General features: G+C 35.5%; 1 protein-coding gene across 1 annotated transcript in view; it reads left to right on the top strand.

Moving 5' to 3' along the window:
• ANKRD31 (ankyrin repeat domain 31) overlaps positions 1-23,734 on the top strand; it is a 185,979-nt gene that overhangs the window by 65,013 nt on the left and 97,232 nt on the right. Inside the window, 4 exon segments of the mRNA XM_033179887.1 lie at positions 220-500; positions 1,033-1,142; positions 5,082-5,237; positions 19,211-19,353. Coding sequence (XP_033035778.1) covers positions 220-500; positions 1,033-1,142; positions 5,082-5,237; positions 19,211-19,353 — 690 coding nt within the window.

The following is a 23,734-nucleotide window of genomic DNA, read 5'->3' as shown; positions in this document are numbered from 1 at the left end:
TCACTTATGCCCTTAAGCTTTTAAATCTGCATTGTCCTTTATTACATTAATTATTATAAGATCTTTCATTATGTCCACATATTTCTATGAATTCTTGTACTTGCATCCTGTAATAGGCGTTTTAATTTAATCAAAGGTCAAGACAAAATTTAGCTTCTTACAGTTTTAAGTTTTTTTGCAGTGTTGTAATTGTTTGTGGATGTATTTACGTATTTGCAGACTCTGCAAGACCCAGATCCCTCTGGGTTGCAAACTTTGGCTCATCAAAATATCACTTCTTGTGAACCACTAAGTAATAAGAGAAATTCACATTCAGTGAGAAATAGCTCTGACCAGGAAACTGCGTGTGTGTTGAGAAGATCATCCAGACTAGAAAAACTGAAAGTAAGCAGAGATGCAAAGTACTCAGATCACATGTATAAGATGCCAGAAAAGATTTTACCAAAAATCCTTGGCTGTGAGGACCTAACAAATAATAACTCTTCAGCTCAGAATTTCAGGTATGCAGTGAAATTATGTCTTTATCTCCAGGTATGCTGTAGACATTATAGATAATTATGTGCTTGGGGTCAGAGTCAGTATACAGTTAACACAGGGTGAAGAGCTTTATTTTTTATATTATTGCTTTTTTTATTTTGCAGCTTTTGGTCAGTGCCATACCACACAGCAAGGCTTTTTCCTTGCAAAGAGCCTGCATCTTTTTCTCTAGAGGGTGAATAGAGTGGATAGTGACATGCCAACTTGGGGAGTGAAGAGCAGGAGATTCAGAATACTCGCACTTGTAAATGACTAATCCTAAAGAAGAAAAACCCACAGGTAGTGCAAAGAGAGGGCTAGAAGCCATGATGACTGGCATGCCTGCTGCAGAATTACCTGCAGGAGCCATCTCCATTTTTAAAACTGCCACGCCACTTGAGAACAGCTCAGTAAAATACCCTGGAGTTTTAATATTATAGTCAAAATTTGGTATAATTCTCTGTGAATGTTTGTAAAAACCGTTATAGCCATTTAAAAAATACGTTGTTTTTCAAGAATGCAGGATCCGGCTTTAATGATTGATGGTAAAGAGAAGAATATGCATTCATCCAGGTTCAAGAATGGAAAACAAATCAGGAAAAATGAACAATTTCCAGGAAAAAAAGGTGATGCATAGTTTGAGTATTTTTCTATTTCTTTTACAGAAACAGAATTTTGGTAGAAAGGATTCAGAGATTATCTTTCTCAACTTTCTAATGTTATTGATAAGGAAACTGGATTTCAGATAGGTTAAAGGTTTTTCCCAGAATCATACAGCTCATTAGTAGCATAATTGAGAATTGATCCTGAACTTCTGACTCATAGGTTAGTACTTTTTTCTATAATTCTGCTTTGGAAACAGTAGTTACAGACCTCTTTTTAAATTTACATGTGTAACCAACCTAGCGTAAGGCTATGAAAAAGCATATCAGGAGGAATAAAGGAAAGACAAGGCACCACTGTTATTTTCTTAGATCTTATTTCTGTGTTCCTATACCATCCAAAAGATTGAACTAAAAAACTCTCAGAAGCAATAAGAGAACCTAGAAACACTGTTTAAAAAATAATAGATAGTGGAACAACTGGCAAAACTGAAATATGGGTTGTAGATGAAAAAATAATATTGTATCAGAGGTAAGTTTTCTGAATTTGATAATAATACTGCAGTGATATAAGTGTACATCTTTGTCCTTAGAAATACACATTAAAGTATTAGTGAGTAAAAGGGCATGATGTATAAAAGTTACTTTTTATATATACATGTGTCTGGATGCATATGTATCTGTAAAAAAGAATGGTTAAAGTCAATGGTAAAATGTCAACCAGGGGTGAGTCTTTTGTTCTATTTTTACAACTTTTCTGTAAGTCTGAAATTATTTCAAAAGAAAAAGTTTTAAAAATGTGATAAGCTGGAGTCAATAATTAATGCCTTTCACATATATGTATGCATGAACTTGTTAGAAAATGTAAAAGATTATCTCATTTATAATTGTTACAAAAAGAAAATACTTTTATAACTAATAAGAAATGTGTCATATTTATAAGAAGAGTTTAAAAATTCTACTGAGGGATGTAAAAAATACTTGAATAAATGGAAAGAAGAACCTTGTTCTTGACTAGAAAGATTCAGCATTGTAAGAAGGTTCTCCCTAAATTATTCTAGAAATACATGAGATCTCATCAAAAACAGATTTTTATTTATTTGCTAATTTTTTTGTTTTATTTTGTATTGCTTTTACAGGGATAGAGAGTAGCTACGAGAAAGTTTCAAAGTAATACTGAATATCACCTAGAAAAGTAAATATGAAAGACTAGCCAAGAAAATTCTGAAAAATAAAAACAAAAAGTTAGAGTGGCAGGACCTTGTTCTCCGTAATATGTGAGCATATTAGAAAGCTACAAAATTAAAGTCATTTGACACTGTAGCAGGAATAGACAGATAATTCAGTGAAACAGAATAGAGAGTTTAGATGTAGAAGCCAGCTACAGTGAGACATGGGACAGATATGTAATATAGATGGCATCTCAAATTGTGGTGAAAAGAAAGACTAAGCAATAAGTAGTGGAAAACACAAACAAAATTGGGTTTCCATAACATTCCTTACACCAACTTTAATTTCAGATTGATCAAAGATTTAAATGAAAAATGAAAGTTGTAGAAGAAAATGTAAATGAATTTTGCTGTAACCTTGGTGTGGAAAAAGTCTTTTTAAACCCTCTTGGTTTCTGAGGTTAAAATCATAAAATTAACTGCATACCTTTAAAATAATTGTAAAAATTCTTTTAAAGAATGATAAAATATAACTACATACATTTTTAAAAATTATATAGAAATATACCCTAAAGAAGAATCAAATATTAAATAGCTAAGAAATATTAGCATCATTTGACAAGGGTTTAATGGCATTAGTATGCAAAAAGCTCTTATGAAACAGTAAGGATAAAGAACAGAGGGTGTATGTCATGGCCTTAACGGTGGTGATGGTTTCATGGGTATATACTTGTCCCCAAGTATATTGAATTGTATGCATTAAATAAATATCCCTTTTTACATGTCAGATAATAATAATAACAATAATTCATTTAAAAATTTTAAACTGGGGGAAAAAGTAAAAAGAACATGAATAGATAAGGAACATGAACAAGCAGTTTACAGAAAGAGAAATACACACACACACACACACACACACAAACACACATACACATAAGCACCTTAGTCCATTCCTATTGGTCTAGGAATTCAAGTTGGAGTTTTGGGAGGACACCATTCATTCTATAACACCTTCATTGGTGAATTCTCCAAAATATATAAGGGGGAAATAATACCAGTTCTCCACACAATTCTTCCAAAAAATTAAAGATGAGGAAACTCTTCTGAACTCATTTTAATGAGGTCATCATTAAACTGATACCAAAATCAGAGACATTATAAGAACAGAAAATTAGACTAAATATCCTTCATGAATATAGATGCAAAAAATCTAAACAGGCCAGGTGCAGTGGCTGATGCCTAGAGTTGCGGTACTTTGGGAGGCTGAAGCGGGTGGATCGCTTGAGCCCAGAAGTTTGAGATCAGCTTAGGCAACATGGCGAAACCCTGTCTCTACGAAAAATGCAAAAAATTAGCTGGGCATGGTGGTGCGTGCCTGTAGTCCCAGCTACTCAGGAGGCTGAGGTGGGAGAATTACCTGAACCTGGGAAATTGAGGCTGCAATGAGCCATGATTGCACCACTGCACTCCATCCTGGGCAATACCCTGGAGAAGAATATGGAGAGCAAGACCCTGTCTCAGAAAAAAAAAAATTCTGAACAAAACTTGAGCATATCAAATCCAACATTATATAATACATCATGAACAAGTGGTGTTTATCCTAGGAATGCAAGATTGGTTTTACACTTGAAGACCAATCGCTGTAATTCATTATATTAACAAGCTGAAAAAGAGAAACCATATGATCATCTCAATAAATGCACAGAAAGCATTTGACAACATCTAACACATCTGTTCCTGGTGGAAATTCTCAGCAAACTAGGAATAGAGGGGAAACTTCAGCCTGACAATGGACGTCTACAGAAATCATGCAGTTTTATACTTAATTGTGAAAGACTAAATGCTTTCCTCCTAAGATCAGAAAATTACATAATTATAATATAACAAGTACAACTGGCACAGACAGATTTGGAAATAAAGACTGCTCTGATTATGGTAAGCATACAATTTGTCTAGTGGGAAAAGAATGCTTTGTAGTCTGGTATACAAGAAGGTAGACTCAAAGTTCAGCAGTTTAGTTTGTTATGCAGTGGGACTGAATCAAGGGACTCATTTGGATTTTCTGAAATTCAGAAAATCCAAATAAGTATTGCCCTTCAAATTGACAGGATTTGGAACATGTAAATGAGGAGCTTCAGTATTTTAGGAGGCACAGTGGAGAACTGATACTTGATATACATTATCTGGAAAAGCATTTTAATCATGCATTTCTGCTGACTTAGTAAATAAAAACAATTGCAAAGATCAGGCTATGATTCTCTTCTTAATTTCATTAATTTATTTTTAGCAAAGAAAGATAATTTTGCATTCCTTTTTCCAGTCTCACTGGGATTAGTTTTTGTATCTTATATGCCTCTGAGATTTTCTCCTCATGGTTTTGTAAGACATCTGGTAATATATCGTTTTATTAAATTTGATAATATATTATTCTAGGTTTAAATAATCGTTTTCACCAGAACTTTTAAGAAGGTTATCTGTTAGTCCTTTCATATACGCACCTTTCATGGGTTTTCAATCAACATACACTGTTTATCATGGTTTATAGTTTACTTCAAATATTTTATAACTAGTGGCATTTGTCTCTTTTTCCTTTTTGTATGTAGATAATATTATAGTTGGGTTAATGGATGAATATTCTCATAATATAATATACTTCACCTCTAGACTGTTGACTGAGTTAATCCTGTTACCTATGTTCGTAAGGTTTGTAGTTTGAAATCTGTGGTTTGTAATTCATATTCCTTCTGATATTCAAATAATGATTTTTTTCCTTTTGTTCATTCCCTCATTTCAGAAAAAATGAAGGTGAACAAAATATCTCTTGGTAGCATTAACCGGAGAAACATTTTTGGAGAGAACTTAGTATATAAGGCTGCTCTGAACGATGATGCTGATCTTGTTCATCATTGTATAAAAAAAGGTGGAAATGTTAATCAGCCAAGTTATGCTGGTAAGTTAGGATTACCACCCACAGTTATCTTAAGAGTGGTTTGTAGTTTCAGCTGAACCACTCTTAGGAAAGTATAGCAAAGTGAGCCTAAGGTAAGTTCCAAACAGAAGACTTTCAGGTCATTTTCCTATTTAAGTAGCTCATCACCATTATCTTTCAGAGAAGAGGGCAGGATGAGAAGACTGGGTGGCAGGAGAAGAGCATTATGTTTCTCCTTCAAAGATTATGCCAGGTGGGTTATGTGCAGTGGCATTCAGAAGGTACCTGGGGCTGGCTTTGCAAGGTCATTGTTACTATGAGACTCAGCCTTAAATGAAGGAGAAATGATGTCAAACACTGGAAGAAACTGATGGTGCACTGAGCTATAGGGGAAAATTCATGATGAAATGGTAGATGTACAGCAGGAGCAGTGGCCAGGGAAATGGAAAGAATACGGTATGAAGTACAGAGCTTGGGACAGGGAGCTCAGAAAGAGCAGTATTTCTGCAAGGCTGGGTCACTGGGACAATCTTCCTGGTGGGTAGAATGTGACATGTTGTGCTAGAGAAGAGTGATTCCTTAAAGGTACTTACACTGAACAATACTTGGACAGCCTGGATGGTGCTTTTGGGTGTCCATACTTTTCCTGTTGTTTCTAAACTTGCTCAGTTTAGAAACAGTACAAAGAGTCTTATGGTGCACAGAGATGGCACAGTAAAATCCATGGACAACCAGCTGATTTCAAGTGCACCCCCAGTACTTTACTTTAGCAAGGCCTGGGTTTACACTATAATCAGGATTTTAACAGGATATTATTTTAAATGTCATACCCAGGTCATAGCCCTATAACCCTCAACATTGGATCCTTATTTGCCAGCCACAGCACTTACTCTCTTGATTTCAAGAGATATGTGGTTCTTTCTGTTGGTATTCTTTGTCTGCCCGTTGAGTTCAAGAGTAGCCCTACATGCAGCCAGTTTTGACTTTATGGATTTCCCAAGCATCTCTTAACATGTTTCTTTTTATTAACCTTTTCTTTTTCTGTGCCATTGTTAACATTCTCAGTGACTGTTCCCTTCTTGTCTTCAGCCAGTTAATATATACCTTTTCCTCATCGTCCCAGGTACTTCTGTGACCTTCATGAATTCTTTATCCCTATCATATTTTCCTGCATTTTGAACTTACTTGTTCTCTACTTTTCCTTCTTACTTTGTGTCTTAGCTCTATCTTTATTTCTGGCTACCACATCCCACAGAGAGAGGACAGTGTTTCCATTTTCAACAGAATCACCTGCAAAGTTTGTTTAAAGTGCAACCATCATTTCCTCTCCCAAAACACACACACACACACACACACACACACACACACACCAGAATCACCTGCAATATTTGCTTAAAATGCAACCATCATTTCACCTCCCAAAACACACACACACACACTCTCTCTCTCTCTCTGTCTCTCTCGCTCACACACACACACACACACACACACACACACACACTGTCTCAGTAAAGGTCAAGGACTGGCAAGAGCTGTAGGACCTCTAACATGTTAGTTCGATGTAGTGAGCTTTTACATACTGTTTACATACCTTCTATGTATCAGATGCTGTGAAAACAAAAAGATTAATAATCTCTAGTAGGAAGATTTAAGTATACTTGTTTTGTGGTACAATTAAAAAAGAGGCCCACTGCCCTGTGAGAAATGAACAAAATGTAATAATGGACCAATGGTCTTTTATATGTAACATTTTGAATTGTGTAAGTCCTCACTTACATTTTATGAAATTTTGTCTCTGATTAAAAACAAATTGCAGGGAGCTCAGAAAGAATACTAATTCTTTTTCCAAAGGCAAAGGTGACAGTCATGAAGTAGGCTAAAAAAAACTCTGAATACTCAAAATAGATCACATTTTAAGTTTTTGCCAAAAACCTCTGAGATCAATGCCTTGAGCTTTATTTTATGCAGAACTCTTTCTGATTCCTATACCTGTAACACATTAGAACTGAAAAAGAAAGGTTGGCCCAGACCAGGGTATTAATAATAGCCTGAAGTTTAAGTCAATAACAAAGCAAGAAATAGATAACATAAAATACGAGAGACAAAACTAGGACTATGTAATGTAGAAAGGAGTGTGCGTTATTCTTCTGTGAGTGTTAACAATGGCTACATTACAGCATATAACAAATTTTATTGTAATTGTAAATCTTTTTTTAAAATGTATTATATTATGTTCTCTTTAAAGGAAATTTATAACTATATTCATGTTTTAAAGAGATTTCCTCCATGATAGTTAATTTCTTTTTTTAAATAAGTTTTTTTGGGGATCTCCCAACCTGCAGATTTGGGAGGTAGTAAAAGATCTGTTGTAGAATGTGTTCCATCTTTATTTTGGAGGGGTGGTTTTACAATGCAGAAGGCATAATCCTTAGGGGAAGGAAAATTCTCTGTTACACTTGATTTCTTTCTGTAATCTATAGCAATTTCTGTGATCTTCAGTGGCTTTCTCTGCAGAATAAAGCTCCTTCTGGCTTTATTGATACTGGGAATTTCTTTCAACCCTGAAACTGATGATTCTTCCCTACTGAGTCATCCTTGTTTAAGTCTCACTTCAGGTAGCATTCATTGTTTTTTCTGGAATTGGACACTATTTACTTTTTACTTTTAATGGATACATAATTATTATATAACAAATAACTATATGTATTATATATGGTATATATTATAAATATACATAATTATACATATTTATGGGGAACAATGTGATTTTTAAATACATGTATACATTGTGTAATGATCAAATCAGAGTAATTAGCATATCCAACACCTTAAACATGTATCATTTCTTTATGGTAGGAACATTGAAAAATCTCCTTTTCTAACTATTTCGAGACATGCAATACCTCTTTGCTAACTCTAGTCACCCAACTGTGCAATAGGATACCATCACTTATTCTTCATTTCTTTGTGTGTATGTGTGTGTGTGTGTGTGTGTGTAACAGAATCTCACTTTGTTGCCAGGCTGGAGTGCAGTGGCGTGATCTTGGCTCACTGCAACCTCTGCATCCCGGATTCAAGCGATTCTTCTTCCTCAGCCACCTGAGTATCTGGGATTTCAGGTGCCTGCCACCATGCTCAGTTAATTTTTGTATTTTTAGTAGAAACAGGGTTTCACCATGTTGGCCAGGATGGTCTTGATCTCCTGACCTTGTGATCCACCCGCCTCAGCCTCCCAAAGTCCTGGGATTACAGGCGTGAGCCACTGCGCCTGCCTCTTCCTCATTTCTAATTGCAACTTTGTACCCATTGACCGTCTCTTCCTAATTTTTCCCCTCCCACTACTCTCCTCACTCTGTAGTAACCACTATTCTATTCACTGTTTCTTAGGATCAACTTTTTTTTTAAAAAAAATTATTTATTTATTTTTTATTATACTTTAAGTTCTAGGATACATGTGTACAATGTGCAGGTTTGTTATGTATCTATACATGTGCCATGGGACTGTAAACTAGTTCAACCATTGTGGAAGACAGGGTGGTGATTCCTCAAGGATCTAGAACTAGGATCAGCTTTTTAATTCTGCATATGAGTAAGAACATGCAGTATGTGTCTTCCTGTGTCTAGGTTATTTCACTTAACATGATGTCCCCCAGGTTCTTCCATGTTGTTGCAAATGAAAGAATTTTATTCTTTTTTGTGGCTGAATAGTATTCCGTTGTATACATATACCACATCTGCTTTATCCATTCTTCTGTTGATGGACACTTAGGTTGAGTCCATATCTTGGCTATTGTGAATAGTGCTACAGTGAGCATGGGAATTTAGATATCTCTTTGACATATTGATTTCATTTCCTTTGGATATATACCAAGTAAGAGGATTGCTGGTTATGGTAGTTCTATTTTTAATTTTTTGAGGAATCTCCATATTGTTTTTCATAATGGCTGTACTAATTTACATTCCCACCAAAAGTGTAAAGGTTCTCTTTTCTCCACATCCTCATCAACACTTATCTTTTGTCTTTTTAATAATTGCTATTCTGACTGGAATGAGGGGGTATCTCATTGTGGTTTTGATTTGCTTTTCCCTGGTAGTCAATTGTGTTGAGCACTTTTTTCATATACCTGTTGATCTTTTGCTCATTTTAAAATGTAATTATTATTATTATTTTTTGGCGATTGAGTTGTTTGAGTTTCTTATATATTCTGTATACTAACCCCTTGTCAGATGCATGGTTTGCAAATATTTTCTCCCATTCTGTAGGTTTTCTCTTTGCTCTGTTGATTGTTTTCTTTGCTGTGCAGAAAGTTTTTAGTTTGATGTAATCTCATTTGTCTATTTTTTTTTTTATTTTGTTGCCTGTGCTTTTAAGGTCTTATCCAAAAAATTATTGCCCAGTGTCATGAAGCATTTTACCTGTGTTTTCTTATAACAGTTTCATAGTTTCAGTATTTACATTTAAGTTTTTAGTCCACTTTGAGTTGAATTTTGTGTATGTTGAAAATAAGGATCTAGTTTTATTCTTCTGCATGTGGATATCCAGTTTTTCCAGCACTCTTTATTGAAGAGACTATCTTTTCCCTATTGTGTATTTTTGGCACCTTTGTTGAAAAGCAGTTGGCTGTAGATGTGTGGATTTATGTCTGGGCTTTGTATTCTGTTATATTGGTCTGTGTGTCTATTTTTATGTCATTATGATGCTCTTTTCATTAATAGAGCTTTGTAGTGTATTTTGAAGTAAGGTAATGTGATGCCTCTAGCTTTGTTTTTTAAAAATTTTTTGCTTAAGGTTGCTTTGGCTGTTTGGGGGTCTTTTGTGGTTCTATATGAATTTTAGGTATTTTTTATTCCTGTGACGAATGTCATTGATATTTTGACAGAAATTGCGTTGAATCTATAGATCATATTGAATCTGTAGATTATTGTGACAGAATTAATTATTCCAATCCATGAACATGGGATACACTTACCTTTATATGTGTCCTCTTCAATCTGTTTCATCAATGTTTTATAGTTTTCAGTGTAGAGATCTTTCACCTCCTTGGTTAAATTTATTCCTAGGTATTTTATTTTTTGGTAGCTATTGTAAATAGGATTGTTTTCTTGCAGTCCACTGTTTAGCATATAGAAACACTGCTTTCTGTGTGTTGATTTTGTATCCTGCACGTTTATTGACTTTATTAGTTCTTGCAATTTTTTAGTGAAGTTTTTAGGACTTTCTATATATAAGACCATATCATCTACAAGCAGGGACAATTTGACTTCCTTCTTTCCCATTTGGACACCTTTATTTTTTTCTTTTCCCTAATTTCTCTCACTAGGATTTCCAGTACAATACTAACTAGAAGTGGTGACTGGCCATTCTTGTCTTTGTCCAGATCTTAAAGGAAAAACTTTCAACGTTTCCCTGTTTCTCGTGAAATTAGCTATGAGTAAAAATAAAGCCCATATATGGGATTTATTGTGTTGATACACATACCTTCTGTACCTAATTTGTTGAGAATTTTTATCATGAAGGGATGTTGAATTCTGTCAAATGCTTTTTCTGCATCTTTTGAAATGATCATATGGCTTTTGTCTTTCTTTCTGTTAATGTGATATATCACATTTATTGGTTTGTGCATATTAAATCACTCTTGTATCCCTGGGATGAATCCCAATTGCTCATAGTGAATAATCTTTTTAATGTACTGTTGAATTCAGTTTGCTGGTATTTTGTTGAAGATTTTGCCCCTGTGTTCATCGGGGATATTGTGGATTCATTTTTAAGCGCCTCCTCCCCCTGCTCCATCATTGACTTTGGATCCCTCATGCTTGTATCTTGTTTTCTTTGGGAATTTTCTTCAGTAACTTTAAAATAGGATACCCCCTTTTCCTTGGAAGCCATATGTTTACTTTTATATTTACCTTATCTTTCAGTCATTCTGGGCTCAAGGAGAAAAGTAATATTTGCTTGTGGTTATTTTCTCATTTCTATAGTAAACATTTTAGTCTTTTTTTTTTTTTTTTTTTTTTTTTTTTTTGAGATAGAATCTCACTCTTGCTACCCAGGCTGGAGTGCAGTGGCGCTATCTCGACTCACTGCAACCTTCCCCTCCCAGGTTCAAGAGATTCTCCTGCCTCAGCCTCCTGAGTAGCTGGGATTACAGGCGCTTGCCACCACGCCCGGCCAATTTTTTTATTTTTAGTAGTGATGGGGTTTCACCATGTTAGCCAGGCTGGTCTTGAATTCCTGACTTCAGGTGATCTGTCTTTCTCAGCCTCTCAACGGGCTGGGATTACAGGCGTGAGCCACCTCGCCTGGCCCATTTTCGTCTTCTTTAGGAAATTAATTTTTATTGTAGTTTGAGCAAAATGTAGAGAAGGAAAGGAAGTTTTATAGGAGAAAAATCATCATCTGCATTCCAAAGTTAATGACTTTTGAGTTTCTGGTACTTAATTTTTCATCCCATCTAACTGGGACCTGTGATAGATAATCAGGTTAACCAATGTACATATTGGTAAGCAAATTTTCACTAGTTCACAGGTTCCAGAACCTAAACAGCAATGAATTCATACCTTCTATAAGAAACAGTATTTGGAGGAAATAGTTTTTGTATCTACATTTTAAAAATAGGTAGTTTTAAAATATTCAAAAGGTTCACGTGACCTGTTTATCCATATAACTAATATCTAGATTCTACATATTTATTTTATCAGATACCTATCCATCTTGAAATCTCTCTGTCCATCCATCAATCCATCTTTATTTTGATGCATTTCAAAGAAATTATAGACATCAGTGTGTTTTACCACTAAACACCTCAGCATGAATATTATTAGAGTTCAGGGGTGTGTGTGTGTGTGTGTGTGTGTGTGTGTGTGTGTGTGTGTGTTTTCTCAGGTAACATTTTCATATAGTGAACTACAAATCTTAATTGTGCCATTTGATTAATTTTGACAGATACACTATCCCAGAAAGTTTCCTCATGCCTCTCTTCTGTCATTCCTCACTCTCAAGATGCCACTACTGTTCTAGTATTTTTCACTCCGTATTAGTTTTTCTTCTTTCAATATTTCAGCATATTTCACCGCTAAACATGATTTTATCTATAGGCTTTTGTAGATGCTCTTTATCAGATTGAGGAGTTTGAGGAGTCTATTCTTTTTTTATATATATACTTTAAGTTCTAGGGTACATGTGCACAATGTGTAGGTTTTTATATAGGTATACATGTGTCATGTTGCTTTGCTGCACCCATCAACTCATCATTTACATTAGGTATTTTTCCTAATGCTATCCTTCCTCTAGCCTCCCAGCCCTCCATCCCCCGACAGGCATTGGTGTGTGATGTTCCCCACCCTGTGTCCGAGTGTTCTCATTGTTCAATTCCCACCTATGAGTGAGAACATGCGGTGTTTGGTTTTCTGTCCTTGTGATAGTTTGCTGAAAATGATGGTTTCCAGCTTCATCCATGTCCCTGCAAAGGACATGAAATCATCCTTTTTTTATGGCTGCATAGTATTCCATGGTGTGTATGTGCCACATTTTCTTAATCCAGTCTGTCATTGATGGGCATTTGGGTTGGTTCCAAGTCTTTGCTATTGTGAATAGTGCCATAATAAACATATGTGTGCATGTGTCTTTATAGCAGCATGATTTATAATCCTTTGGGTATATACCCAGTAATGGGATGGCTGGGTCAAATGGTATTTCTAGTTCTAGATCCTTGAGGAATTGCCACACTGTCTTGCAAAATGGTTGAACTAATTTACACTCCTACCAACAGTGTAAAAACGTTCCTATTTCTCCACATCCTCTCCAGCATCTGTTGTTTCCTGACTTTTTAATGATTGCCATTCTAACTGGTGTGAGATGGTATCTCATTGTGGTTTTGATTTGCATTTCTCTGATGGCGAGTGATCATGAGCATTTTTCATGTGTCTGTTGGCTGCATAAATGTCTTCTTTTGAGAAGTGTCTGTTCATATCCTTTGCCCACTTTTTGATGTGGTTGTTTGTTTTTTCTTGAGAATTTGTTTGAGTTCTTTGTAGAGTCTGGATATTAGCCCTTTGTTAGATGGGTAGAGTGCAAACATTTTCTCCCATTCTGTAGGTTGCCTGTTCACTCTGATGGTAGTTTTTTTGTTGTTGTTTTTTTTTTTTTTTTTTTTTTTTTGCTGTGCAGAAGCTCTTTAGTTTAATTAGATCCCATTTGTCTATTTTGGCTTTTGTGGCCATTGCTTTTGGTGTTGTAGTCATGAAGTCTTTGCCCATGCCTATGTCCTGAATAGTATTGCCTAGGTTTTCTTCTAGGGTTTTTATGGTTTTAGGTCTAACATTTCAGTCTTTAATCCATCTTGAATTAATTTTTGCATAAGGTGTAATGAAGGGATCCACTTTCAGCTTTCTGCATATGGCTAGCCAGTTTTCCCAGCACTATTTATTAAATAGGGAATCCTTTCCCCATTTCTTGTTTTTGTCAGGTTTGTCAAAGATCAGATGGTTGTGGATTTGTGGTGTTATTTCTGAGGCCTCTGTTCTATTCCATTGGTCTGTATATCTGTTTTGGTATCAGTACCATGCTGTTTTGGTTACTGTAGCCTTGTAGTATAGTTTGAAGTCAGGTGGCGTGATGCCTCCAGGTTTGTTCTTTTTGCTTAGGATTGTCTTGGCAATGCCAGCTCTTTTTCGGTTCCATATGAACTTTAAAGTAGTTTTTTTCCAATTCTGTGAAGAGTCATTGGTAGCTTAATGGGGATGGCATTGAATCTATAAATTATCTTGGGCAGTATGGCCATTTTCATGATATTGATTCTTTGTATCCATGAGCATGGAATGTTCTTCCATTTGTTTGTGTCCTCTTTTATTTCATTGAGCAGTGGTTTGTAGTTCTCCTTGAAGAAGTCCTTCACATCCCTTGTAAGTTGGATTCCTAGGTTTTTATTCTCTTTGTAGCAATTGTGAATGGGAGTTCACCATGATTTGGCTCTCTATTATTGGTGTATAGGAATGCTTGTGATTTTTGCACATTAATTTTGTATCCTGAGACTTTGCTGAAGTTGCTTATCTGCTTAAGGAGATTTTGGCCTGAGACGATGGAGTTTTCTAAATATACAATTATGTCATCTGCAACAGGGACAATTTGACTTCTTCTTTTCCTAATTGAATCCTCTTTATTTCTTTCTCTTGCCTGATTGCCCTGGCCAGAATTTCCAACGCTGTGTTGAATAGGAGTGGTGAGAGAGGGTATCCTTGTCTTGTGCCAGTTTTCAAAGGGAATGTTTCCAGTTTTTGCCCATTCAGTATGATATTGGCTGTGGGTTTATCATAAATAGCTCTTACTACTTTGAGATACGTTCCATCAATACCTCGTTTATTGAGAGTTTTTAGCACGAAGGGCTGTTGAATTTTGTCAGAGAGCTTTTCTGCATCTATTGAGATAATCATTGGTTTTTGTCTTTGGTTCTATTTATGTGATGGATTACGTTTATTGATTTGCATATGTTGAACCAGCCTTGCATCCCAGGGATGAAGCCTACTTGATCATGGTGGATAAGCTTTTTGATGTGCTGCTGGATTCGGTTTGCCAGTATTTTATTGAAGATTTTTGCATCAATGTTCATCAGGGATATTAGTCTAAAATTCTCTCTCTTTTTTTTTTTTTGAGACGGAATCTCGCTCTGTCGCCCAGGCTGGAGTGCAGTGGCTGGATCTCAGCTCACTGCAATCTCCGCCTCCTGGGTTTACACCATTCTCCTACCCCAGCCTCCCGAGTAGCTGGGACTACAGGCACCCGCCACCTCGCCTGGCTAGTTTTTTTGTATTTTTTAGTAGAGACGGGGTTTCACTGTGTTAGCCAGGATGGTCTTGATCTCCTGACCTCGTGATCCGCTCGTCTCAAAATTCTCTTTTTTTGTTGTGTCTCTGCCAGGCTTTGGTATCAGGATGATGCTAGCCTCATAAAATGAGTTAGGAAGGATTCCCTCTTTTTCTACTGATTGGAATAGTTTCAAAAGGAGTGGTACTAGCTCCTCTTTGTACCTCTGGGAGAATTCGGCTGTGAATCCGTCTCATCCTTGACTATTTTTGGTTGGTAGGCTATTAATTATTGCCTCATTTTCAGAGCCTGTTATTGTTCTATTCAGAGATTCAACTTCTTCCTGGTTTAGTCTTGGGAGGGCGTATGTGTCCAGGAATTTATCCATTTCTTCTAGACTTTCTAGTTTGTTTGCGTAGAAGTGTTTATAGTATTCTCTGATGGTAGTTCGTATTTCTGTGGGATTGGTGGTGATATCCCCTTTATCATTTTTTATTGCATCTATTTGATTCTTCTCTCTTTTCCTCTTTATTAGTCTTACTAGCAGTCTATGAATTTTGTTGATCTTTTCAAAAAACCAGCTCCTGGATTCATTGATTTTTTGAAGAGTTTTTTTTTTTTCGTATCTCTATCACGGAACCTATTCTTAATGTGCAGAGTTTTCTTTTTAAATCAAGTAGATGCTAGCTTTTCTCATGTACTTTTGCTACATCTGTTGATATGGCCATATAAACTTTCTCCCTTATTTCACTACTGTGGTGAATTAGGTTGATTGGTTTTCAAATGTTAAACCAACCTTACATTCTTAGAATAAACGGTATCTGGTCATGATGTATCATTCTTTTTATATATGGCTGGGTTTGATTTGGTATAGTAAGGGTTTTTGCATCTACATTCATGAATAACATTGGCCTATAATTTTTTGGGGGTGGATAATTCCTTTGTCTGTGATTTTTTTGGGGGAGAGATAATGCTTTTGTCTGGATCCTTTTTATCAAGATTTGCTAATTTTTTTTAAGGATTTAAAAAAATCTATATAAGTATATAATGAGTAGTTTATAATATTTTTACAATGCCTTTGGTTTTGGTATCAGGGTTATGCCGGCCTCATTAATTAAGAAGTCTTCTCACCTCTTCTGTTTTCTGAATGAGTTTGTTTAACATTGAGGTTTTTTTTTTTATTCTTTCTTAAATGTTTGACAGAATTAGGAGTGAAACCATCTGGACCTATTGTTTTATTTGTGGGAGAGTTTTGATAATAAATTCGTTAATAGGTATAGGCTATTCAGATTTTCTGTTCCATGTTATGTCTGTTTTGGTAGGTTGTGGCTTTTTTTTTAGTTATATTAATCAATTTTATTGATTGTTTTCAAGGATTGATTTATGGCTTTTTTAGTTTTCTTTGTTATTTGCTTTATACTTTATTGATTTCTGCTCTTTTTCTGCCTTCTACTTATTTTGGCTTTCTTTGTTCTTTTAGCTTTAATAAGGTGGAAAATAAAGTCACTGATTTTGTGCCTTTTTCCCTAATATAAGCATTTGAAGCTTTAATTTACCTCTAAGAACTACTTTAGTAGTTGCATCTCACAGATTTTGGTACGTTTTATTTTCATTGTAATTCAGCTTGAAATATTTTTAATTTCTCATGTACTTTCTTCTTTGATCCGGTGATTATATCAGAAGTTGTTTAATTTTTAAATGTCTGTGGATTCTCCAGATACTCTTCTGTTATTGATTTCTAATTTGACTAAAAAGAACATAAAGGATACTTTTTATATGATTTTGACCTTTTTCCATTTATTGAGAATTGATTATTGCATAATGTATTATCTCCTTTGTTGAATATCCCAGGTGTACTTGAATGTTTATTCTTTAGTTGGATGTAATGTTTTACAAATTTCAGCTAGGTAAAGGTGTTGATAATGTTGTTCAGCTCTTCTATGTCTGGTTGATCTATTTTTTTTTAGAGAGATGTTAAAATCCTCATAATTGGGATTGTGGAATTGTCTGTTTCTTTCTTTGATTCTGGCAGTTTTTGGTCCTTATATTTTGAAGCTCTGTTATTAGATACATAAACAGTTATGATTGTCATGTCTTGTGATAAATTAACTCTTTCATTATCATGAAATGTCTGTCATTATTGCTTGGTAATATACTTTATCTTGAACTCTACTATATATAATATTAATATAGACATCTAGCCTTCTTATGTTTACTGCTTATTTACTGTATCTTTTTCTATCCTTTTATTTTCAACCTATCTGTGTCTTTATATTTAAAGCATATTTCTTAAGATGGGAGCAGTACAAACTGGAGACTACTTATGGGAGGAGGAAGGGAATGGGGCAAGGGTTGAAAAACTGCCTATTGGGTACTTTTCACACTACCTGGGCGATGGGATCATTTATACACCAAACCTCAGTGACACACAATTTACCCATTAAGAAAATCTGCGCACTTACAACCTTAACCTAAAAGAAAAGTCGGAACAAAAATAAACTATGTTTCTTGTAAACAGCAGATAGTTTTGCTTTTTTATTCATTCTGACAGTCTTACCTTTTAATTGAAAATTAGCGTGATTAGTCAATTTACATTTAACATAAATGGTTGGATTTAGGTCTGCCATTTTACTAATTGTTTTCTGTGTGCTTAATCTGTTTTTTGTTTCTTTCTTTGCCTTTGCAGTGTTTTCTCAAGGTTACTCTAGGGATTAAGTATACACCTCTAATGTTTCACAGTCGTCTTAGAGTTAATATTATAATACTTCATATGAAATATGAGGACGTTGAATACATATAGTCCATTTATTCCCCATATCCATTATGCTATAGCTATCATATGTATCATATCTACAGACATTATAAATCTTATAACTTTTGCTTTAAACAAGCCATATTCATTTTAAGGAAATTTATAGGGAAAAAACCTTATTAACTATATATTTACAATTTTGGGGTTTCTTCATTTCTTCCTCGAAACTTAGTAATTAATACTATAGGAGAAACTCCTCCCCTAACGTTGTATGGCAGTGGTTCTCAACTGGAGTGCTTTTGCTCCCACCCCCTCAGGGGACTTTTGGCAGTTTCTGGAAACATGTTTAACTGTTACAACTAGGATAGGAGTTTCTACTGTCGTCTGGTGGGTTGAGGCCAGGTATGCTGGCAAACATTCTGTGAAACTCATAACAACTAAGAAACATAAGCTGAGATTGGGAATCCCTGTTTTGTGATGAATGTTCTGAGAAGAGCTAGCGAAATTCTCTTTTGATACGCAACTTTCAAGTTTTCTTACATCTGTCATGTGATTTACTGGAATTTAATAAATATATAGGCTGGGCGTGGTGGCTCACGCCTGTAATCCCAGCACTTTGGGAGGCTGAGGTGGGCGGATCACGAGGTCAGGCGATCGAGACCATCCTGGCTAACACAGTGAAACCCCATCTCTACTAAAAATATAAAAAAATAGCCGGGCATGGTGGCAGGCACCTATATTCCCAGCTACTCAGGACGCTGAGGCAGTAAAATGGCGTGAACCCGGGAGGCGGAGCTTGCAGTGAGCTGAGATAGCACCACTGTACTCCAGCCTGGGTGACAGAGCAAGACTCTGTCTCAAAAAAAAAAAAAAAAAACAAATCTATAACTTATACCATTGTCTTTGGCCAATACAGAAAAAGAATATTTGCCTGTATGACTAGTTTTCTTGGAGCAGTTTGTGATTGTTAAACTACTATAAAATGTTTTTTGTAAAGAAAGAGAAAAAAATGAATATATCATTTTGAATCGAGTGATATGTAGTCCAGCCAGTTGGATACTTTAATGGAAGTACCTTGAACTAGAAATAAAGCTTTTCTCCCCTCATCTCTGCAGAAAGTCAGCCTGCAACCAGTATTCTCTTTGAGTTGATAATGACTCCTGCACAGCCTATTTATTTGGAGAGGTCAGGATTACTTTCAAATATTTTGTTTCTTTTCACATTTTTGCACAACAGAGTTGAGGGGTAGGAGTTTGATTTGTCCTTCAGGTTTATTGAACCTACCAAATAATACAGTGTGCTTTCAGATGATACTATCTTGACTCATATAATCAAAATATTTTTAAAGAAACAACTTAGAATCAGAGTTGTTTTTTAAGGGCAAGCACAAAACATTATTAAGATGCCAAATGTAAACAAATGCCATATCTTTTTGTATGATAGGTTGGACAGCACTTCATGAAGCTAGTGTAGGAGGATTTTATCGGACAGCAAGTGAACTATTAAAAGGTGGAGCAGATGTAAATATCAAAGGAGTGTACCAGATTACTCCCCTGCATGATGCAGTGATGAATGGACATTATAAGGTACTGTGATGCTTTTATTTGCAGAACAAATAATATATTTTGCAAATATTAAATATCTCTGGAACCACACAATAGGAAAACATACAGAAATTTTAGTTTAATTTCATTCTGCTAATGAATACTTAGAATTTATAATGAAATTTTACTATGTGATGGGTTTGTTGTGCGTAATATGATAGGTGTCATTTTACATGTTGCTTTTAATAACCATACAGAACTTTTTGGTTACACAGTATTTTTTTCAATTTGTTCTCCTTTCAAACTCCTTCAGTATGGTGCTTTATAGGGTTTAGAAGAATGTTTCCTTCTTATAGAGTGTTACACAGTTATGTCCAGTCCTGACAGGAGATTTACAGCTTTAAGGAGTCTAGTGTCCCTTTCATAATCGGCCTAAGACAGGAGAATGTTTCTGATCAGTTCAGCTTAATGATCAGCCAGGATATATCAGCAGAACTGTACTGCAGGTTAAAATATCAGACTACTATAATTGCATACCAGTTGGTTAATAGTAACTGCAATAAATGGTAACATTAAGATTATGAATTCTAGTATACAAGGTTTATCTCAGAAACCATATTAGCTTACTACACATTTTTTCTGGTCCCAGAACAACATTGCAGGGCTGAGGCACTTGCTGAAGGTATCCTGTTATTTATTTCAGGTATTAGAAGTTGCCCTCTGGGTTTAAAAACTTCTAGGATGGGAACGGGTATTAACCACCTGGGATCAAGATTTGTTCTGCCTATTTCCAGAAGGAATGCCTAACACAGGCAGAGGTGGAGAAGGCTGCTGGGATCCATGGGAATAGATAGGGCATATTCCTTCATAGTATGAAACAGTACTTCAGAAGGGTTTAGGCAGTTTTTTTGTTGTTTGTTTTTCATTGTTTGTTTGTTTATTTGTTTGATAATGTATATCTTTGTGATGGGTAGTCATTTTTGCATATAGTTTAGAGGACTAGGAGGAGAGAATTCTTCCCAGGATCCAGTTTAATGGCCAGAAGAATGCAGGCTTGGACATGTGACAGTGTGAATCCTTTCTCTGTCAGAAAGCAGAGAAACCTCATGCCAAAGCACTTCTTCTCTCTAACCCCGTAGCCCATTTGCGCCCTTACTTTCCAGGGCTGACCTATACTGATCAAGAGTCTTTTCTTCCTTTGAGTAAAGTGAGCCCTGAGCATTTTAATTTTTCTTTTTTTCTTTCCTATTTGTTCCTTTGCCCCACTTCGAACTTGGCTCCAATCCATTTCTGCCTCACAGTCTAGCATTGGCTGTCTCCTATTTGGCCTTTGAATATGTGAAATAATTAGTTCCTTCAATGATGTTAAAGGAACCAAAGACACAGGCCTCTATTCCCAGAATCCAGTTTCCCCACTTACTGCATTCCCTCTTGCCATCCTCCAATCTCCCTGTGGTTCATATGCTTCTGGCACCATGGCATATCCTGACTAGTGGTGAGAGAAAAGGAGAATGACAAGACAGGAGTGGAAGTCTAGAGAGCAGTCATGAAAATTAAAAGCTGAAATCAGTAGTTGGTGTGACGTGAGGCAAGGATGATCAGAGAAATGGCCTAGGCCCTGGGAATTGGATTGCTCAAATGCCTTTGGTGTCACAGGAGTAAAGATGTCAAACAGGGAAGCCTTGGGAACCCAATGCTTGTCTTACTATCTGGGGAGTGTGAGCTTCTTTAAGCATTCTGGAGAGTTAAAGGAACTAGAATATATTATCTTACAGGTCTTAGTTGTTATATTGGAGAGATACTAAAAGATAATATCCTGCTTTCTAAAAGTGAAAAAGCCATTTAAAAAATCCACATCTTATGATTCTGTTAATTTGAAATACCCATAATAGTCAAATCTATAGAGACAGATTAGAGATGGGAGGTCTAGAGGGTGGGGAATGGTGAGTGACAACTAATGGTGAAAGGGTTTCTTTTAGGGGGAATGAAAATGTTCCAAAATTAGATTGTGGTAATGGTTGCACAACCATCTTAATATACTAAAAAACAATGAATTATATTCTTTAAATAGGTAGACTGTGTGGCATGTGAATTACATCTTAATAAAAGTGTTAATAAATACATTTTTAAAAGAGTAGAAAAGTTGGAATTTGAGAATTACAAATGATCAGCTCAGCGTTATTCCTTAGAAAATGTGCAACAAGTTATTAAATATATGTTTGGAAGATATAGGCAAGAATGTAGTGCTCTTTGAGAATCATAGGCATCACTAAGAACAAGTCATGCCAGACTAACCTTTATTTCTCTTTTATTAGGTTTACTTTGTTAGTAGGTGAAGGCAATGGCATTGAAATAAGCTATCAAAACTTTAACAAAGATTTTATTTGAAGTATCCAGTAATCTGTGAGTGTATGGGATGTTGAATTGAAGGGGTTTGTTGGCATTGGTTTGGGAATTCACATATATTGAAAAAATAGACCTCAGACATGGTGATTATTCATTTTATGTGGGTCTACAGTTAACTATTTTTTGTTTTTGTTTTTGTTTTTAGACAAGAGTCTCCCTCTGTCAACCAGGCTGGAGTATAGTGGTGTGATCTCCATTCACTGCCACCTCTGCCTCCTGGCGTCAAGCGCTTCTCGTGCCTCAGCCTCTTGAGTAGCTGGGATTATAGGCGTACATCACCATGCCCAGCTAAGTTTTTGTATTTTTAGTAGAGATGGGGTTTCACCAGTTTGACCAAGCTGGTCTCGAGCTCCTGGCCTCAAGTGATTCACCCACCTCTGCCTCCCAAAGTGCTGGGATTACAGGCATGAGCCACCGTGCCTGGCCTTTCAGTAAACTCTCTTGTGAAAATTGATTATACATTCTATTATGCGGTAGAACTCTGGCCTGTTTGGCTAGAACATGAACTGATTTTGTTATTGGAGTATTTTAAAGAAATCCCAGACATCATACTATTTTACCCATAAAAAACAATTTTTCATACTTGCAATATCATTTCACCTAATAAAAGTTAAGTTTCTTTATACCATTTAACATCCAGTCTATATCCAAATTTCTGAGGTTATCTAAAAAATGTGTTTTTATAGAAAGTTTTAATTTGAATTAGAACCCATCAAGCTTCATATATCATACGTATTTGTTATGTATCTTAAATGTGTTTTAATCTACAGCAGTCCTTTCTATATTTTAGGGGTTTTATGTCTCCTGTTTATTGAAAAACATGGCTTATCTGTCCTGTAGAATTTCCCAAATTCTGGTTTTGGCTCATTTTTTCTTTGTGGTATTGTTTAGCTTATTTCTTCACATATTTTCTGTAAATCGTTATGTTTTAATGGAAAATCTACTTAGAGACCCCAGTCTGGGTACAACCACTGCTATTGGGTGTTACTGCTTTTAGGTATTTTCAGTGAACTATATCCTTTTAGAAAGGAAAAGAAATCATGAGTTTATACTGATATTTTCATTTCAGACTTCATAGCATAGATTTATGCTTAACTTTGGTTCTCTGCCTACTCGTATGTCTTTTTTTAAGCTAAACATTTGTTTCTTAATACAGTAATTGAATTATTTATTTATCATCTAATATACTTACAATATTACTATTAACAATGCCAGTATTACTATTAACAGTGAAACTACTAATGATGTTTATTTTGGTAGTTCTTTTTCTTAAACTATATTCCATTAGAGATGAAGAGTCAGAATACTGTCTTTTGAAGTACAAGTTGAATATTCTTTGTTTGAAATGCTTGGGACTAGCAGGGTTTAGGATTTTGGTTTTTTTGTGTGTGTGTTTGGATTTTGGAATATTTGGACTTTAAATCTTTATGATCAAATGGTCCATAACATGGAAGTGGTTACAAAAAATTACAACTCTGAAAGCATAAGACATTGAATCACAACAAAGGACACAATCTAATTGGAAAAGCTATAAAATGTCTTGGAGAGAAAAATGCCATATCACAGGGACAATATGAGTCAAATCTCTTAAAAATTAATAAGACACAGCAACCTAAAAATTCTACCTTTCAAACTCCTTTACATTGGGAATTTAAGACTAGCTAGGGAAACTGAAAGCAATGGTAGATACAATTAAATCTCTAATTCATATACAAGCCATATACAAGCAAAACATAAAGAATTTATGCCTGGGTATTCACATTTTGTTCAGCAAAGAAAATACAGAATGCATTGGTTTCTTTCAGGAAAAATAGTTTTATAAGGAGGTTGCTTTAAGAGCTGTGGTGTTTATCTCTGGAGGTTTTGTGTCAAATTCAGAATCAAGGAGCATGAAAAAAAGGTATGGAGGAAGGGAAAAGGCAGAAGCTAGAGCCTCACTCTTCTGGAAATCCAGTTGGTGATCCCAGGGGAGTGAATACATTACTTTGGCAGTAACTAATACTTTGGCAGTCCGTTC

Source organism: Trachypithecus francoisi, unplaced genomic scaffold, assembly GCF_009764315.1.
Source record: "Trachypithecus francoisi isolate TF-2019V2 unplaced genomic scaffold, Tfra_2.0 Lachesis_group2, whole genome shotgun sequence".
Classification (NCBI taxonomy): domain Eukaryota; kingdom Metazoa; phylum Chordata; class Mammalia; order Primates; family Cercopithecidae; genus Trachypithecus; species Trachypithecus francoisi.
Note: the sequence above shows the minus strand (reverse complement) of the source record. Positions and strands in the feature narration are given on the sequence as shown.